The 14355-nt window shown below is 39.5% G+C and overlaps 1 protein-coding gene across 1 annotated transcript in view; it reads left to right on the top strand.

The window, feature by feature from the left end:
- The window catches only part of CFAP47 (cilia and flagella associated protein 47), a 730879-nt gene extending 719251 nt beyond the window's left edge, over positions 1-11628 (top strand). The window contains exon 65 of the mRNA XM_068268343.1: positions 11339-11628. Coding sequence (XP_068124444.1) covers positions 11339-11548 — 210 coding nt within the window. The 3' untranslated portion in view covers positions 11549-11628. The remainder of the gene's footprint in view (positions 1-11338) is intronic.
- Positions 11629-14355: the final 2727 nt, after the last annotated feature.

Here is a 14355-nt window from a genome sequence, read left to right as displayed (position 1 = left end):
GCAGGTGCCCAGCAGATACAGAGCTGGCCCTATGGAGCAGGTGCCCAGCACATACAGAACTGGCCCTGTGAAGCAGGTGCCCAGCACATACAGGCATGAACTATCTCCTAGCGATAGAGATAGTTCTCAGGGTCGGGAAGGCCAAGTCGGCAACTCACAGACAAACAAAGTACAGGATCAGAAGACAGAGGCAGTGTAGTCAGACAGGCAGAAAGTCATAACAGATAATCACATTCAAACTAGTACTTTAGACTATCAACAGAATCTAGCTAAGTGTAGGATTACAGCTCCAGCTGGTCCCGGCACACTTTCGGATCTGACTAAGGGTCTGCGTGCTACCACAAAGTGATTGCAACGACAGGCAACCAGCAACTGACTAAGCAGCAGAATATATAGTTGCTGGACTCTGCTGCCCCGCCGGAACCATTCAGCCAATCATGAGTCCTACAGGAGTCAGCTGACCTTCCTGATCAGCTGACACTTCCCCTGCTGGTATAAAGGTCCTGCATTCAGGCCCGCGCGTGCATAGCTCTCCATCTGTCTAGGTGCACTAACAGACCCAGCCACACCAAGCACATGCTGCTGCATGCAAACAGCCGCTTTGCTGTCAGGACATGCGGCGGCTTTTCCGCGTTCCACCACACAGCCAGACGCGTGCAAACTGCCGCGTAGAACGCGGAGTCAGCCGCCTAGCTCTTGGCACTCGGCTTTTCCGCGTTTCCTCACATATATCAAGCCATTCCAATTACCCCCCCCAGCTAAACATTTTAAAATTGTGAGGAGACTATTTGCGCGAGTCATCTGCAAGAGAAAACCTCCACGCATTAGATATACTGCACTTGTTCTCCCAAAGCCTATGGGGGGACTGGTGGTTCCTGATCTTAGAAAATATCACTTGACAGCATCACTAGTACAGCTAGTTGACTGGCATAGACACTTGGCTCAAAAGAGGTGGGTCCCTCTTGAGCAAGATTTGGTGGGATTGGATCTGTCAGTTTACCCTTGGGCTTCGATGAAAATATCTAACAAATTTATCTTAATCAATGCCACTCTTACTGCTTTATCTAGAACCCGTCAACTACCTGAAGTATCCCCTTGGCCAACCCCCCTGATTCCAGTTCTGGACAATCCCACCTTTCCATTGGACTGTACCCCTCGAGGTTATGTTAGCTGGAGAATGAGTGAAACCTTACGTGCCCGAGACCTAATTTCCAACAAAATATGGAAATCACTGAACCGACTACGGGAACAAAGCTCTTGCCCTTTTTTAGATGAATGGAGCCATTTTCAGTTTGTTCACTTTATTAGCTCTATAGGAAACAACGATCAATTTTCACGTCCTCTCACACAATTTGAATCCCTTTGCATGGGTCAGGGAATGACTAAAAAAACCCTCTTGCACATTTATCAACTCTTGGTGTCGGATTCCACCTGGTCACAGGAACTAAAACAAAAATGGGAACATGATGATCTTCAATCCCAGTTCACTGATGAACAATGGCAGAAAATTCTTAACATTATTCAAAAAGCCTCTATGGCCTCCAGAATAAAGGAATCTAACAATTCTGACCAGGTGGTACCTTACCCCAAGCAGATTGCATAAGATATATCATCATACTAACCCCCTCTGCTGGAGATGCAATAAAGCAACAGGCACATTATTACACAGTTAAAAAAAGTTGGGGGGAAAGGCTGCGCGTCCCTAAACCCATGTTGCAATTGAATGGTTAATCGCACAGGCATACACCGCCTCTGTCAGACTGAAAAATGCATGCCCTGCATCCTAGACAAGTGCTAAAATTTATTAAACTAGGAGGAACTTTAGCTTCCAATATGGTTTGCATGCAAAGTATATTATACTAGACACTTGCGCCACGGTGAGGCAAACCTCCGGGCAAGTGACCTAATTACAAGTGACAAGTGACATTATTACACACCTTCTGGAACTGTGAAGCCATACAACTTTTCTGGCAAGAGGTACAGAAATACATTAAAATCCTTACGGATGGGAACCCTCTCCGGACCCCTCATACTATCTCCTTCACAACACCCCTAAGCCCTATAAGAAATGTAAACGATCTTTATCTAAACACCTGATCCAGGCTGCCAGAATCTTGATAGCCAGACCCTGGAAATCCCCAATAATGCCCACAATCCAGGAATGGATTTCTGAACTAAAACACATATATCAAATGGAATCCCTCACTCATACCATATACAACAGAGAAGAAATCTTTTCCAACACCTGGGTACATTGGGACATCTTCTTAGAATCAGATGAATATAAACTTTTAATGCAAAACTCCTCTTAACAACTCTCCATATAACTGATGAACCTTATTACCTACCATTCGTGCAGGGTCCCAGAACATATACAACATTTTATTTTGACTAATAAACCAAGCTTTGGGTTAAACTGGACTGGATCTGGCCTACATCTCCATTCTTGGCCTTTTATCTTCACGTTTTCCTTCTATGGGGGTTCTAGTGGAACCAGAACCACTGGGACCTTCGATACATCTAGTCTTTATCCTCCCTTTATCTTTTTTCTTCATTCCCCACTCCTGTTGAAATAACTGTGCACTGCTCTGCATCTCCTCTAATTAACACGCTGATATGTCTTCAGAAGTTCTCTTTCTCACTGGTCCCATTACCTGAGGCCTCCTGTCCCCTAGATGACGATTGCAGAGCATCCTTTTTAACTTGGCCCGAACTTGGTTGACAATATTCCTGTGATCGAAGACTTTACTGTTTATAATATGCGGAATATGATGTTTGCTTATTGGCTGTATTATATACTTTTACCTTTTAAATAAATAAAGAATATTTAACTTTGCTCTTTTCTGGAGATTTTTTTCTATGCACAATTGTAGATATTAATTCATTTGATACTATATATTTTTTTATACCGCTATATTATAGAACAGATCATTTCAATGTTAAAATCTGATATAAGCCATGTATTATTGCGCCAAACAAAGAGATTAATAAATGAGAGGAGTGTTGATTGCTTCATAGATCAGATATTAACATGGGAGTTTTGCCCAGGTTAATAAATCATAAATCAGAAAGAGGAAAAACGATAGCGCATTTTTTAAAGGGATCACAAAAGATAAACTTTTTCACCTTCAGCACCACTTAACTTAACAAAGCAATAAGGATAATCTCTGGAAACAATTCCTATTAAAACTATTGTTGTACACATTAAAATCAGAAAATTGCTTGACTGAGGTGAAGCTACAATTATGAGGCATTAGTTCAGTAACAGCAAGTATAATCCTAGCTGCAGACAGATTAATTTTATTACAGATGAAAGTTATACAAGTTACAGGATAATTACATTCAAAGTGGAAAATGTATTTAATAACTCACATTCTCTTAGTCTGTTGAGGAAAACTTAGAGGAATACTATCGATGTATGCATTTATTTTTAAATCCTGTATGTTGTAGCACACATTAGGGCAAGTACTAGGAGCAATTTGATTCCTCACACAGCTGTTCCTTTCAGCTGTAAAATCCTCCGTCAGTTTTGGCGTCAGTGTTGGATACAAAATGTATCTAATACTGGGCTCCCAAAGGGCTAGACCATGTGTCTGCACAGGGGAGTTGCTATCAACTCCTCAGTTTATAGTTTAATTATCACCTTGCTGAAAGAATCTTGCTGATGTGGTGGTAAGGGGTTAAAGATTCTAGCAATGTGTGTTTATTATCTTTGCTTCTCTTGACTGATAAAGATACTAATAATGCTAATTGTAGACAGTGGTCTGCCCCTCTCAGCAGCTTGTAAAGTGGATGCAGCCTGGAGTGAATCACCTCAGCAGGCAGCCAGTCTGAGGGTAAACACAGACTACTGTTATAGCTTGTTATATTCCAGCAATATTCCAGCTCATTTAGTTACCTGCTACCACCTCAGATCAGCCTATTTCTCCTCATGTCTGCTGCATGCTGTGAGTGACACAGTGACATATATTTGTGAGCTGTGTGACAGAGTAACCAAGCAGCTCAGGGTGACCCAAACTACTATGAGCTGTGTGAGAAATGAATTTTTAAGCAGGGATAGCGACAGAGAGACCTGGGTGAATAAATAAAGTGCCCCTAGCACTAGTGGTAATGTGTACACTAATATAGAGTATTAAAAAAAAAAGTCGTTTCAATCGATAGTATACCTTTAAGAAGATGAGATCCTCGGTCTTTGTTTATCTAAGTAATGTTCCATTATTAGACATGAAGTAAAATTCTTTACCATATAATTAATATCTGATTTAAACACAAGTATAGTCTAACTGTGTGCATCAGAATACCTTTAAAAGAAACATCCAAGCAGCCAAAAAAGTGAGATCTACTTAACCAGGGCTTCCTCCAGCTGCCTGCGCAGAACCCTCCAGACAACGTGATCGTGATTGATGGCGGCACTCGCGTAGGCGCAGTAGAGGCTGACCTGGGGAGGTCGGTTTTAGAAACAAAGTGGATCCCGGGACACCAGAGCTGCGGCGAGGGACATAGCAGCTTCCAGGGGCTGGAGGAAGCTTCAGGTATGTAGATCTCATTTTTTTGGGCTGCTCAGAATCTTCCTTTAAGCACTACGAGCACAACTTCTTCCAACACAGCATGTTTATCCATGCAATCTAACGTGAGCACTGGTGGGCTACATAGTACTTTAGCGTGTAAATACATACTTTCTTCGGAGCATATCAGACTTCTTGGGTCAAGGTCTGAAGACATAATAACCAACTAAAATACCTTTCATGAATAACTGTACAAGATTTCTTTGTAAGCTTCTTCTTCAGGGATGACACTGAACTGGATCAAAACTATGTAAAGCTATGGCTTATATGGACAAGTTTGTGCATGTAAGAAAGACAAACACTTATATATCGCTTTTCTCCTGGCGGACTCAAAGCGCCAGAGCTGCAGCCACTAGGACACGCTCTATAGGCAGTAGCAGTGTTAGAGAGACTTGCCTAAGGTCTCCTGCTGAATAGGTGCTGGTTTACTGAACAGGCAGAGCCAAGATTCGAACCCTGGTCTCCCATGTCAGAGGCAGAGCCCTTAACCATTACACTATCCAGCCACTCCTTTACACTATCCAGCAATATCTGTATACAGTGTAAGTCATGGAAAATGTCTCCATGACTTACACCGGATCACATATAGTTGGCTTGAGTGAATGGTAAATGTGAATCCTCCATAGCAATGGTTCAGTGTTTAAAATGGACCTGAACTCTTTCCCTGGACAGAATGAAAGCATAACAAAATGCACCCTGTATGTATATAGAGGGTTTAGCCCATCTAATTCTGTGTCAGTCATGACTTTAAAGTACCAGTTGACTATCCTTAAGTCCTTAGTAGTCAATATGATGAATTTCCTCTTTGTTCTGCAAACAAACTTCTTTGTATATGGCTATGTTTATGGTTCCAGATGCACTTTCAAAAAGTTACTGTAAGGCTATGTTCTCACTATAGATATTGTGCACACAAACACTATAAAGTGTGTGTCTTACCATGTACTATGCATACATTGTAAAGAATACACTATACTTAATTTGTAGCTACATTTAAAGTGGTCTGAATGTCAGCATTTCTACTTAGCTTTAAACGATTCCTCACAGCTTTAAAGTTACTATCCTAGAAAAAACAAAACTAAACAAAGACCTTTGTCCTGCTATTCAGCTTCAAATCCACATCCAAACTGGAGATAACAGTATCTTTTTTTTACTTGTTAAACACAAATGTCTCAACACTGGAATGTAAACAAACACTCTCTGCGAAGCTGTCTTTGCTTCAGGCACACACAGAGTTCAGAATAGCTCATTAGAAGATTTTCATATATAATAAAAAGCAGTTATAATAGAAAAATAATAAAATGCAGTGGCAGGTTTCAGGACAAGAAAAACGACACTTTGGAAACTTGTAATTTGTAGACAGACAATATTACTTGTGCACAAAAGCAAATATGATAACTATGAGAAACAAAAAGTAGGATAATACATTTTTATTGAATATTCTGTCAGTTTCAGACCACTTTATTGCACGCAATAGCCAGGAGGCGAATATGTGAACATTAAACAACATGGACAGTGCATTTATTTGTGTTGAATTATAACGCAATGCGGATAGTGTAAATAAGGCCTAACAGTGCTGTTACTTATTCTAAGTACAATGGTTAATTTGCCTATATTCAGCAGTGTTGATCTGGGAGACATCTCAAGCTCACTCCAACCTGAATTATCGCAAATTCTTTCTGTTTTAGGAAAGCAAACTTTTGTTTTTCTTATTCTAAGTAGTGAGTGAAAAATTCTCCTAACAGCTTGCTATCTTTTTTGGGGTATAAGGGAATTGGGGGGGTGTCTAGGAAATTTTGGATAAGTAACACAGTTGCTGAGTAAATGGAACAGCTGCTATAAGTTTTGATTTGTTAATTTCAACTTTTGCCTCTTGGGTGGAGATAAGGAATATAGCAAGAATTGTTTTTCTCAATAATTCTGGGGCGGTAAAGCAAAAAAGAATCAGTTTTACTGTATATAAAGCAGGAATCATAAGTAACAGCGGGTCTTGCATTGGTATACAGTGCATATAGAAGACTATAATATGGAAGTTACCAATGTCTGAGTACATAGCTGGTAATTAGAATAGCAAAAATGGTTACATTTCCCATTGCTTCCTCTAAAATAATAACAAATTGTAATTATACATCGAACATTCCGTTTCAATAAATGTTTACGTAAAAGAAATAGACATTTAGTTAGATTTCTTCATTACACCAGCGCTACGTAATATGTTGGCGCTTTATAAATACAATAAATAAATTAAAATAAATAAATAATACACCAAGTAAATGCATTGTAAAATAGCAGACATGGTTACTGCTAACAACAAGTCAGCAAGCATGACATAGAAAAGGCCATTTAATGCTGACAAAATTCCAGCAATACGTTTTCTATCAGGAGACATTGCACATACCTTATATAATATTACGATGATTAGAAATCCTCACGGGCACCTGAAGCTCAGAAACTACAATAAATAATAAATGTGATGAAACTGAAATAAATAATGCATGTGAGCAAACTAATGTCAGATGTATTTGACTGAAAAATGCTTAGAAAGTAATGGAAGCATGCCAAAGAGAATTGAAATTCTGATGCAAGGTAATAACAGTAACGATCCGTGGTAATTGTTTCAGGAGCGTGTTTTTTCAGTGTACTACACAGTTAGGCAATAAATGGGATCCCTTCAACATTTTTTTTTACTTTTATAAACAGATGTAAGGGTTAACTAAACTTTTTTTTAAATGCCTCTTATGAGAGGTCACTAGCACCTCTACCTTACTATAAAAATTAGAAGGCATAAAAAACATGATAGTGTAGGTATAGTATATACATGTTAAATAAACTTTGACCTGATTTTTATTCCCACTTAAATAAATCTCCAGTAAATTGTAAACAATTGTATGTCTTAATGGAAGTGGTGGGAATTACAAACTCCTGAATAAACTTAAACCCAGTAAAATCTGCATACAAAGTGATGCTTTGGACGAAGCAGGTAATTTAGGTGCTGGCAGCCGGCTGCTAAAATGGGTGCCGCATTGACATCAATGTTAATTTTGGTGTAATTGACTGAGGTGTGCTTGGTCATAGCCTGTAAGGCCAAGTTCAACAGGAAACGAAAGCCACAATGTTTTACGAGGATTGGGTTAGGGCGGACTACAATACATGTGTGGTGACCATATATTAGAGTACTCTGCCTGTCAAGTAGGGATTTTTGTTATTGCACTACCTTACCAATCAAGTAGCACAACAGGATACATTTCTTTTCTTAAGATCTACATGTGTCACAATTGCTGGAAACTAGAAAAAATCTCTCTTAGGTCTCGCTCACATCTAGCTATGATCGCACGTCATCTGCGCCGCTGCCCACTGCGCTGCTGATCCCATCTATTGACAGTGATGGGATCAGCTCTGCGCTTCTGGGCAAAATGCAGGCAGCAGTATGCAAGCGCTTCCTAGCGCATCGTACTGCTGTGCAGCGCAGTAGATGTGAACGGTAGAAGGGCTGTCTATGCCCTTCTGCCGTTCCTGCGTTTCAGCACATCATACGCGCTTCCAAATGCGCACGGAAGCGCATATGATGTGAACGAGGCCTAAACTTGAAGGAGGTAAACCTGCTAACAGATTTTTTTTTTTTATAAAGCCCATCAATCCTGTTCAGATTGGTTAGCGAGTTTTTGGCAGTTAGCGGGCACGACTGATCATTTTCAATCTATCATAATGATGATCAGAAACAATCAATTGTCTATGGGATTGCACTGTTAATGGTCACCTTAAATCTGCAGGGGGCTATATGTGTTATCTTTACATAAGACTTGTTGGATCTTTCTTAAAGTGAACCTAAAGTCAGGAAGAAAAAATGAGTTTAACTCACCTGAGGCTTCCCTCAGCCCCCTGAAGCTGATCGGTGCCCACGCTGACTCCATCAGATGTCCCTGGACCGGCCGGCTACTTTCGGTTTCGCCGTCACCAGCCGACAGGCTGGGAACGCGAGTGATTCTTCGCATTCCCATCCAGAATAGCGCCCCCTATGCTGCTATTGCAGCCTCCCTATGCTGCAATAGCAGCATAGGGGGCGATATTCTATCTGGGAACGCGAAGAATCACTCGCGTTCCCAGCCTGTAGGCCGGTGACGGCGAAACCGGAAGTCGCCGCCGGCCGGTCCAGGGACATCTGATGGAGTCAGCGTGGGCACCGATCAGCTTCAGGGGGCTGAGGGAAGCCCCAGGTGAGTTAAACTCATTTTTTCTGTCTGACTTTAGGTTCACTTTAAAGAAACAGAACTCAATGAAAATATTGTAACAGAAACACCCACATAATCCAGCAGCCTTAAGCAAATTATTATAATAAAATATTCCACAAACTTAATAAACCAACTAGTCATTAAAATTATATTGTGCGATTATCTTACAGATTTTAGCTTTACAGTCTCCTGACCTTTCTTTTATTCTGTGCTCTCATTACCATAGAAAATGAGCTAGGTTGGCCTCATTCTGAAGAATATTCTTCATTGCTTCTGTATTGAATGTACCAGTCCTGCCATTACGTGACTTCTTTTATTCAAAAATATTTGACAGCAATCAAAGTTGTTTATATGTTGAAACATATTAATAATGTTTTGAAAACAGCTTTGTTTTGTAATATGCCTATTGTATTGTGACTGCCTATTAACATTTGATGGTCACTTCACAACAAACATCCATGATTAAACTGAGAAACAATAGCATGTATACCATTATCCTTGATATCGTTTGGCTGACCCTGCTTGGGAAACAAAAAGCAGCCAAGCTATTCCGGAGTTTAATTAGATGAGCACAGTTTATTTTCCCTATTTTTTCAACTTCCTCTTGTATAATGGATGTGCATGGTTGGCTTATCCAAGCACTCAAATTTATAACAATATGTTTGCTGCCAGCCAGGGGCTCCCTGCCTCCCTCCCACCTCACCACTGTGGCTTATCCAGTTCTTATCCAATAAGTGACGTATTGGCTCTCTCTTGTGCACCATTATGTGTCCCAGTACCCAGTGTATAATCACATCTTTCACTATTGCATAAGCACTTTTTTGTCCTCATTAAATGTTTGATGTTTTTTCTTTGTTTTTTCACTACTGTACAGTGTTATTTTGGAATTTTTTTGGTACATTTATGCACTTTTGCTCCTTCACTATTAGCACTTTATCTGAATGAATAGCTAATACAGAACCCAGGTTCTACTACACTTGAGGTTGTCTCATCTGTGAGCACCTCAAGGGATATCTTCTGATAGTGGATCTCAATTACTTATATTTTAACGGGTTATTTGATGATAATATATCCATACTTTATAATTGGCAATATTGTGAACTGGTTTTAAGTGATTTAAAATGTATGTTTATAGTGCAGTATCATTATATAAAATTGTTATAATTTTTCTCTACCTTATGAGTGGTTCTTTTGAATGGGCAATATAGTTCCTTTTTAGTTTAATCTTCAGGATAATATATCCTAATTGTTTTGCTTTGAATTGTGTGTCACTGTACATCTGTGGAAGATATAACTGTCAGGCTGACCTATTTCTTATTAATCTATTTTGGTTCTTACTTTCTGAATCATTTAACAATAGAATGTGAGTCTGTTGATTCAGTTGCAAATTTAGGGCAGTCTTAGTCATCCGTTCAGAAAGTCAGAACTGAAAAGTAAAAGTTTAAAACCAAAGAACAAAAAAAAGATGCAAAAAACTCCATCTCTAGGAAGGTGCTGATGAAGTATCAACGTGAGATGAGAGAAGGCAGGAAGCCTGATGCTAATGCTTAAAAAAACAGAAACAAACTAATAACAATAAAAAAACCACAAATATCTAATGAATGAAACTGCCAATTTACATTACACCCCCCTAGTGACCAGTCTATTTTTTTTACAATTCAGTGCTCTGCAGCTTTAACAGCTTACTGCAGAGCCATACAACTTAGTACACAAATTAATTTTTCCTCCTTTTGTTGCCACCAACAGTGCTTTCTGTTGGTGGCATCTGATCACTGCTGCAGGCAATTTTTTTTATTAATTTGTTCTTTTTTTTAATAAATGTGACTTTTTTCCCCTATCCCCTCCCTACCCCTGAGGTCCAATAAGGGCGATCCTCTCTCATAGCCATCAGCCTATGGGAGGGAATTGCATAGAGAGCCACTCTAGGGGACAGCCAAGTAACAGGGCTGTCCTCAGTACAGCGCTGCAGTAGATCGCAGCGCTGTACAAAGTAAATAAACTGCAGTTTCTTTTCTATACAGTCTGCCAGCAACGATCACTGCTGGCAGACTGTTGATGGAGCTCCGCTCTTTCACTTCAAGCGGTGATGCGCGATCTTCGCTAATCTCCTCCCCCAGGACTTTACTCCTTTTAGCGTTAAGCGGTCCTGGGGGAGCCACTCTGAGGCCAACGATCAGTATTAGGCGGTTGTAGAGTGGTTAAAACAAATCTGAAGGGAAACACACTTAGAAAATAAGTAATTGTATTTGTAGCACTAATCCAAAATAGAACTTTCCTGGAGTTTTGGCAGTTTGAATAAGCACAGTATAATCACAGTGGTGTAACATAAATGACATAAGTATATTGCATTATTGATTGTAAATTAGAAATTGTAAAACAGAAAGTTGTAAATACAGTACACTTAAATTTAAGTTTCCTATCACTTAAAGATGGACTTCTTCTATCCTTACCAAATACAGTGTTACTCCATAGTTATCAAACAAAGTTAAATACAAGAAATCAGTTGTAGTTTTTATTTTTTGCTGATTGCCTGCTTTGTCTTGACAGACACCAACAATGGAATGGACATATGAAATCAATGGTCTTCCCCCAAAAACAACTCCACCGGCAAATGTTTCCTCCAGAATATGCTCCGTAGGTATCAGGCAGTCAGCACCAACTCAAAGACGCAACTTCTTACGTGAAAACCTAAAACTTACAACAACGGCTGTGTCGTCTCCAGTTAAAGGGGCTTCTTTGGTTTTAAAAACAAAATGAAACAATTGTTAAAAATGTGCCTAAGGTTTTTTTTTCATTTTTGAAGCTAATATTTGTAGCAATAAATAATATACAGTTTACATTTTTGCTTTTGTGTGTGTGTGTGTAACTTAGTACAATTATTAAATTGTATGCAATGAATTTAAACTGTAAGTACTTTTAACTTGTACCTGTTTACTTTCTTACAAATACTTGCTCATTAACCAAGTCCAGGAAAATAAACCGTTATCAGCTGCTGTACTCCTGTACGGACAAAGTCCACAGAGGCAGGCACCACCAGTAGTAAAATATAGCTCTTTATTACAAAATGATTAAAATATCATGCAGTAAAAATGGCTATGGCGACAGCCCGGCGTTTCAAGCTTCTCCGCTTTTTCTCAAGCCGTTATGCCATATACCTATCTGTTTGGATATACTCCTGTCAGGAAAGTCAGAAGATAGCATATGGTCATTTTATGAATTATGAGTAGGATCCATACCACTTAAATACCACATACCACTTTATTCATCATTACAGTCTAAATTTCTCCTGTTCTAAAAGTTTTCCACTCCATTAAAATGTTTAAAAACAAAATCCTATAAGAAAATGAAATTGTTAAAATCTTTATTTTCTCTGGTGCCTTATCACACAATTGTACTGACAGAATTTTTACACAAAGGGGAGAAAAGGAGATGGGATCCAGTTTGGTAAGAAAACAAAGGAAAAGGATTATCCAGGTGACAGAGTGAGAGCTAAATGTAAATATGATATTGTCTGCCCTTGTATGTTTAGGTGCCTCTGAAAGTAATAATGACTTAACAGCTATCAAGGAACTAACTTTCATATATATATATATATATATATATATATCTTTTACATAAATACAACTTCAATAGGCATATGAACAAAGGATAATCGCTGTGCTCCTTTTTGTTTTATTTGTCCCCCTATTTTATAAACTGCAAAAAAACTGCAGTCTGGGTCCCACCATATTGCCTGCGAGTCACGGTCTTCAAAGCATCCAGGCTATCTTCCACAACACCCAGTGACAGCCATAATCCTACAGCTGCAAATTCTGGCCCATTATTCTTTTGCAGTTACATGGCAAACCTCTCAATATTTTGCCTTGCTGAGAGGTTTCACTTGTCAATTTGCATCCCTCCCCTCTCCCAGTCTAATCAGTGTCTAGAAGTCAAGCCATGGGAGGCCACAGCTGTGAGTAATTCTGCGTACAGTATACTTGTACATGAGATAAGCAGGAGCCAACAGGGTTGAGATGACTGCAAAGGTGTGTCATGTTGATCAGTTAAAGCAATGTGTACTGTTATAGCCTAAAAACTTGCGACTCCTTAGGATGTCAAAAGCTGAAACTGGTCAGAACTGACTAGTGAGTGGGCACCTCAAGGGTTTCACCATTTGTATGATTAGCACTTCTAGTGCTTCAAGGCTTTTATTAAATGATGGGTCCCTCTTGTGCAGGCCCCACTATGTGAGTGATTGTTTCTACTTTTATTTGTGTTGTTCCCATAAAGGTTTGTGGAGTACTTAATGCATACTCATCAGTGCTTTTATCCCTGGTTATGGTCACTTTGACTTTGTGAGCACTGAGGGTTGCAGGGTTCTGCTTGCTAAAGTTGGTTGTACATCCCACAGTGACGTTTGTCTGCTACCCTGCTTATGCTGAGTTTTTAGGATAAATTCATCTGATCTCTTGTCTGGAATAGAGCATTTTGGCTGCAGCTTTTCTTTGGTGGCATCGATTGGAGAAGCACTTGTACTTAGTTCACAGCCATTTAGGGCCTTTTTCCACTCTCCTGCGTTTTGTGATCTGGTTCCGATTGATAACGGATTGCGAAATGCAGGGTACAGTAAACCTAATGGAAATGGCAGTGGCCATTTCCATTAGTGTGCTCCGAGTGCTTTGCAATTTTAGCCCAAACGCAATTGTCGTTCTGCCTTGTTCTGGATACGATTGAGCTCTACTATACTGAGTATAGTTGCTCAATCACAATCACATTAGTGTAAATTCATTTGAAATGAGATTGCGATCATGATTCATAATGGAAAAGAGCCCTTAAAATGTTTACTGTTTCTATTGAGTGTGGTGGAAGGACAATTGTCACATGACAGCTTCCAACAGATGTGGTAAGAGAGGAAACACTGTGTTCATTTGTCAATGACTTGCTGTTTTTAGAATGTTTCTCAAGCGGCTTGAACATAGAAAGAGACTACAGGGTCAGCACAATCGCCAAAGGGTTCCGCACCATCAAGGTATAAAATAGCTCTTTATTCAAATCTTCATATAAAAACAGTTAAAAGGACATAAAAAATGCTGGGTCTTGACACATTGCGACACACAGCGTTTCGGACTGACTGTCCTTTTTCAAGCTTGTCAGACCACCACACCGTGCGCCATGATGTGTCAAGACCCGGACTTTTCCATGTCTTTTTACTTGTTTTATGTGGAGATTTGAATAAAGAGCTATTTTATACCTTGATGGTGCAGGACCCTTTGAAGTACCATTGGTGCTAGGCCCCTTGACAGTACAGGGTCAGCACATTAATCCCTATTACAAGTAACACATATCTAGTTCTCTTTTTTCCAAGGTGTGCAGCAACACCTTCTGTTTTGAGCACACAGAGTCTACTCGATATCTTTTGTGCTTACATTTTTAATACTTTGCATGAATGAAGTTGAAACACTCACAGCTTGATTACTGACTCTGAAGTCCAGATCATTAGTCAGATTATCATTTAAAAGGCCTTCGAAATAAGATAAATGAATGTAACTTGTCAAAATAAATTATATATGTTTAACTTTCTATTT

The sequence above is a fragment of the Hyperolius riggenbachi genome, chromosome 2 (genome assembly GCF_040937935.1).
Source record: "Hyperolius riggenbachi isolate aHypRig1 chromosome 2, aHypRig1.pri, whole genome shotgun sequence".
Classification (NCBI taxonomy): domain Eukaryota; kingdom Metazoa; phylum Chordata; class Amphibia; order Anura; family Hyperoliidae; genus Hyperolius; species Hyperolius riggenbachi.
The sequence above is the reverse complement of the archived record's forward strand: the minus strand, read 5'-3'. Positions and strand labels throughout refer to the sequence as shown.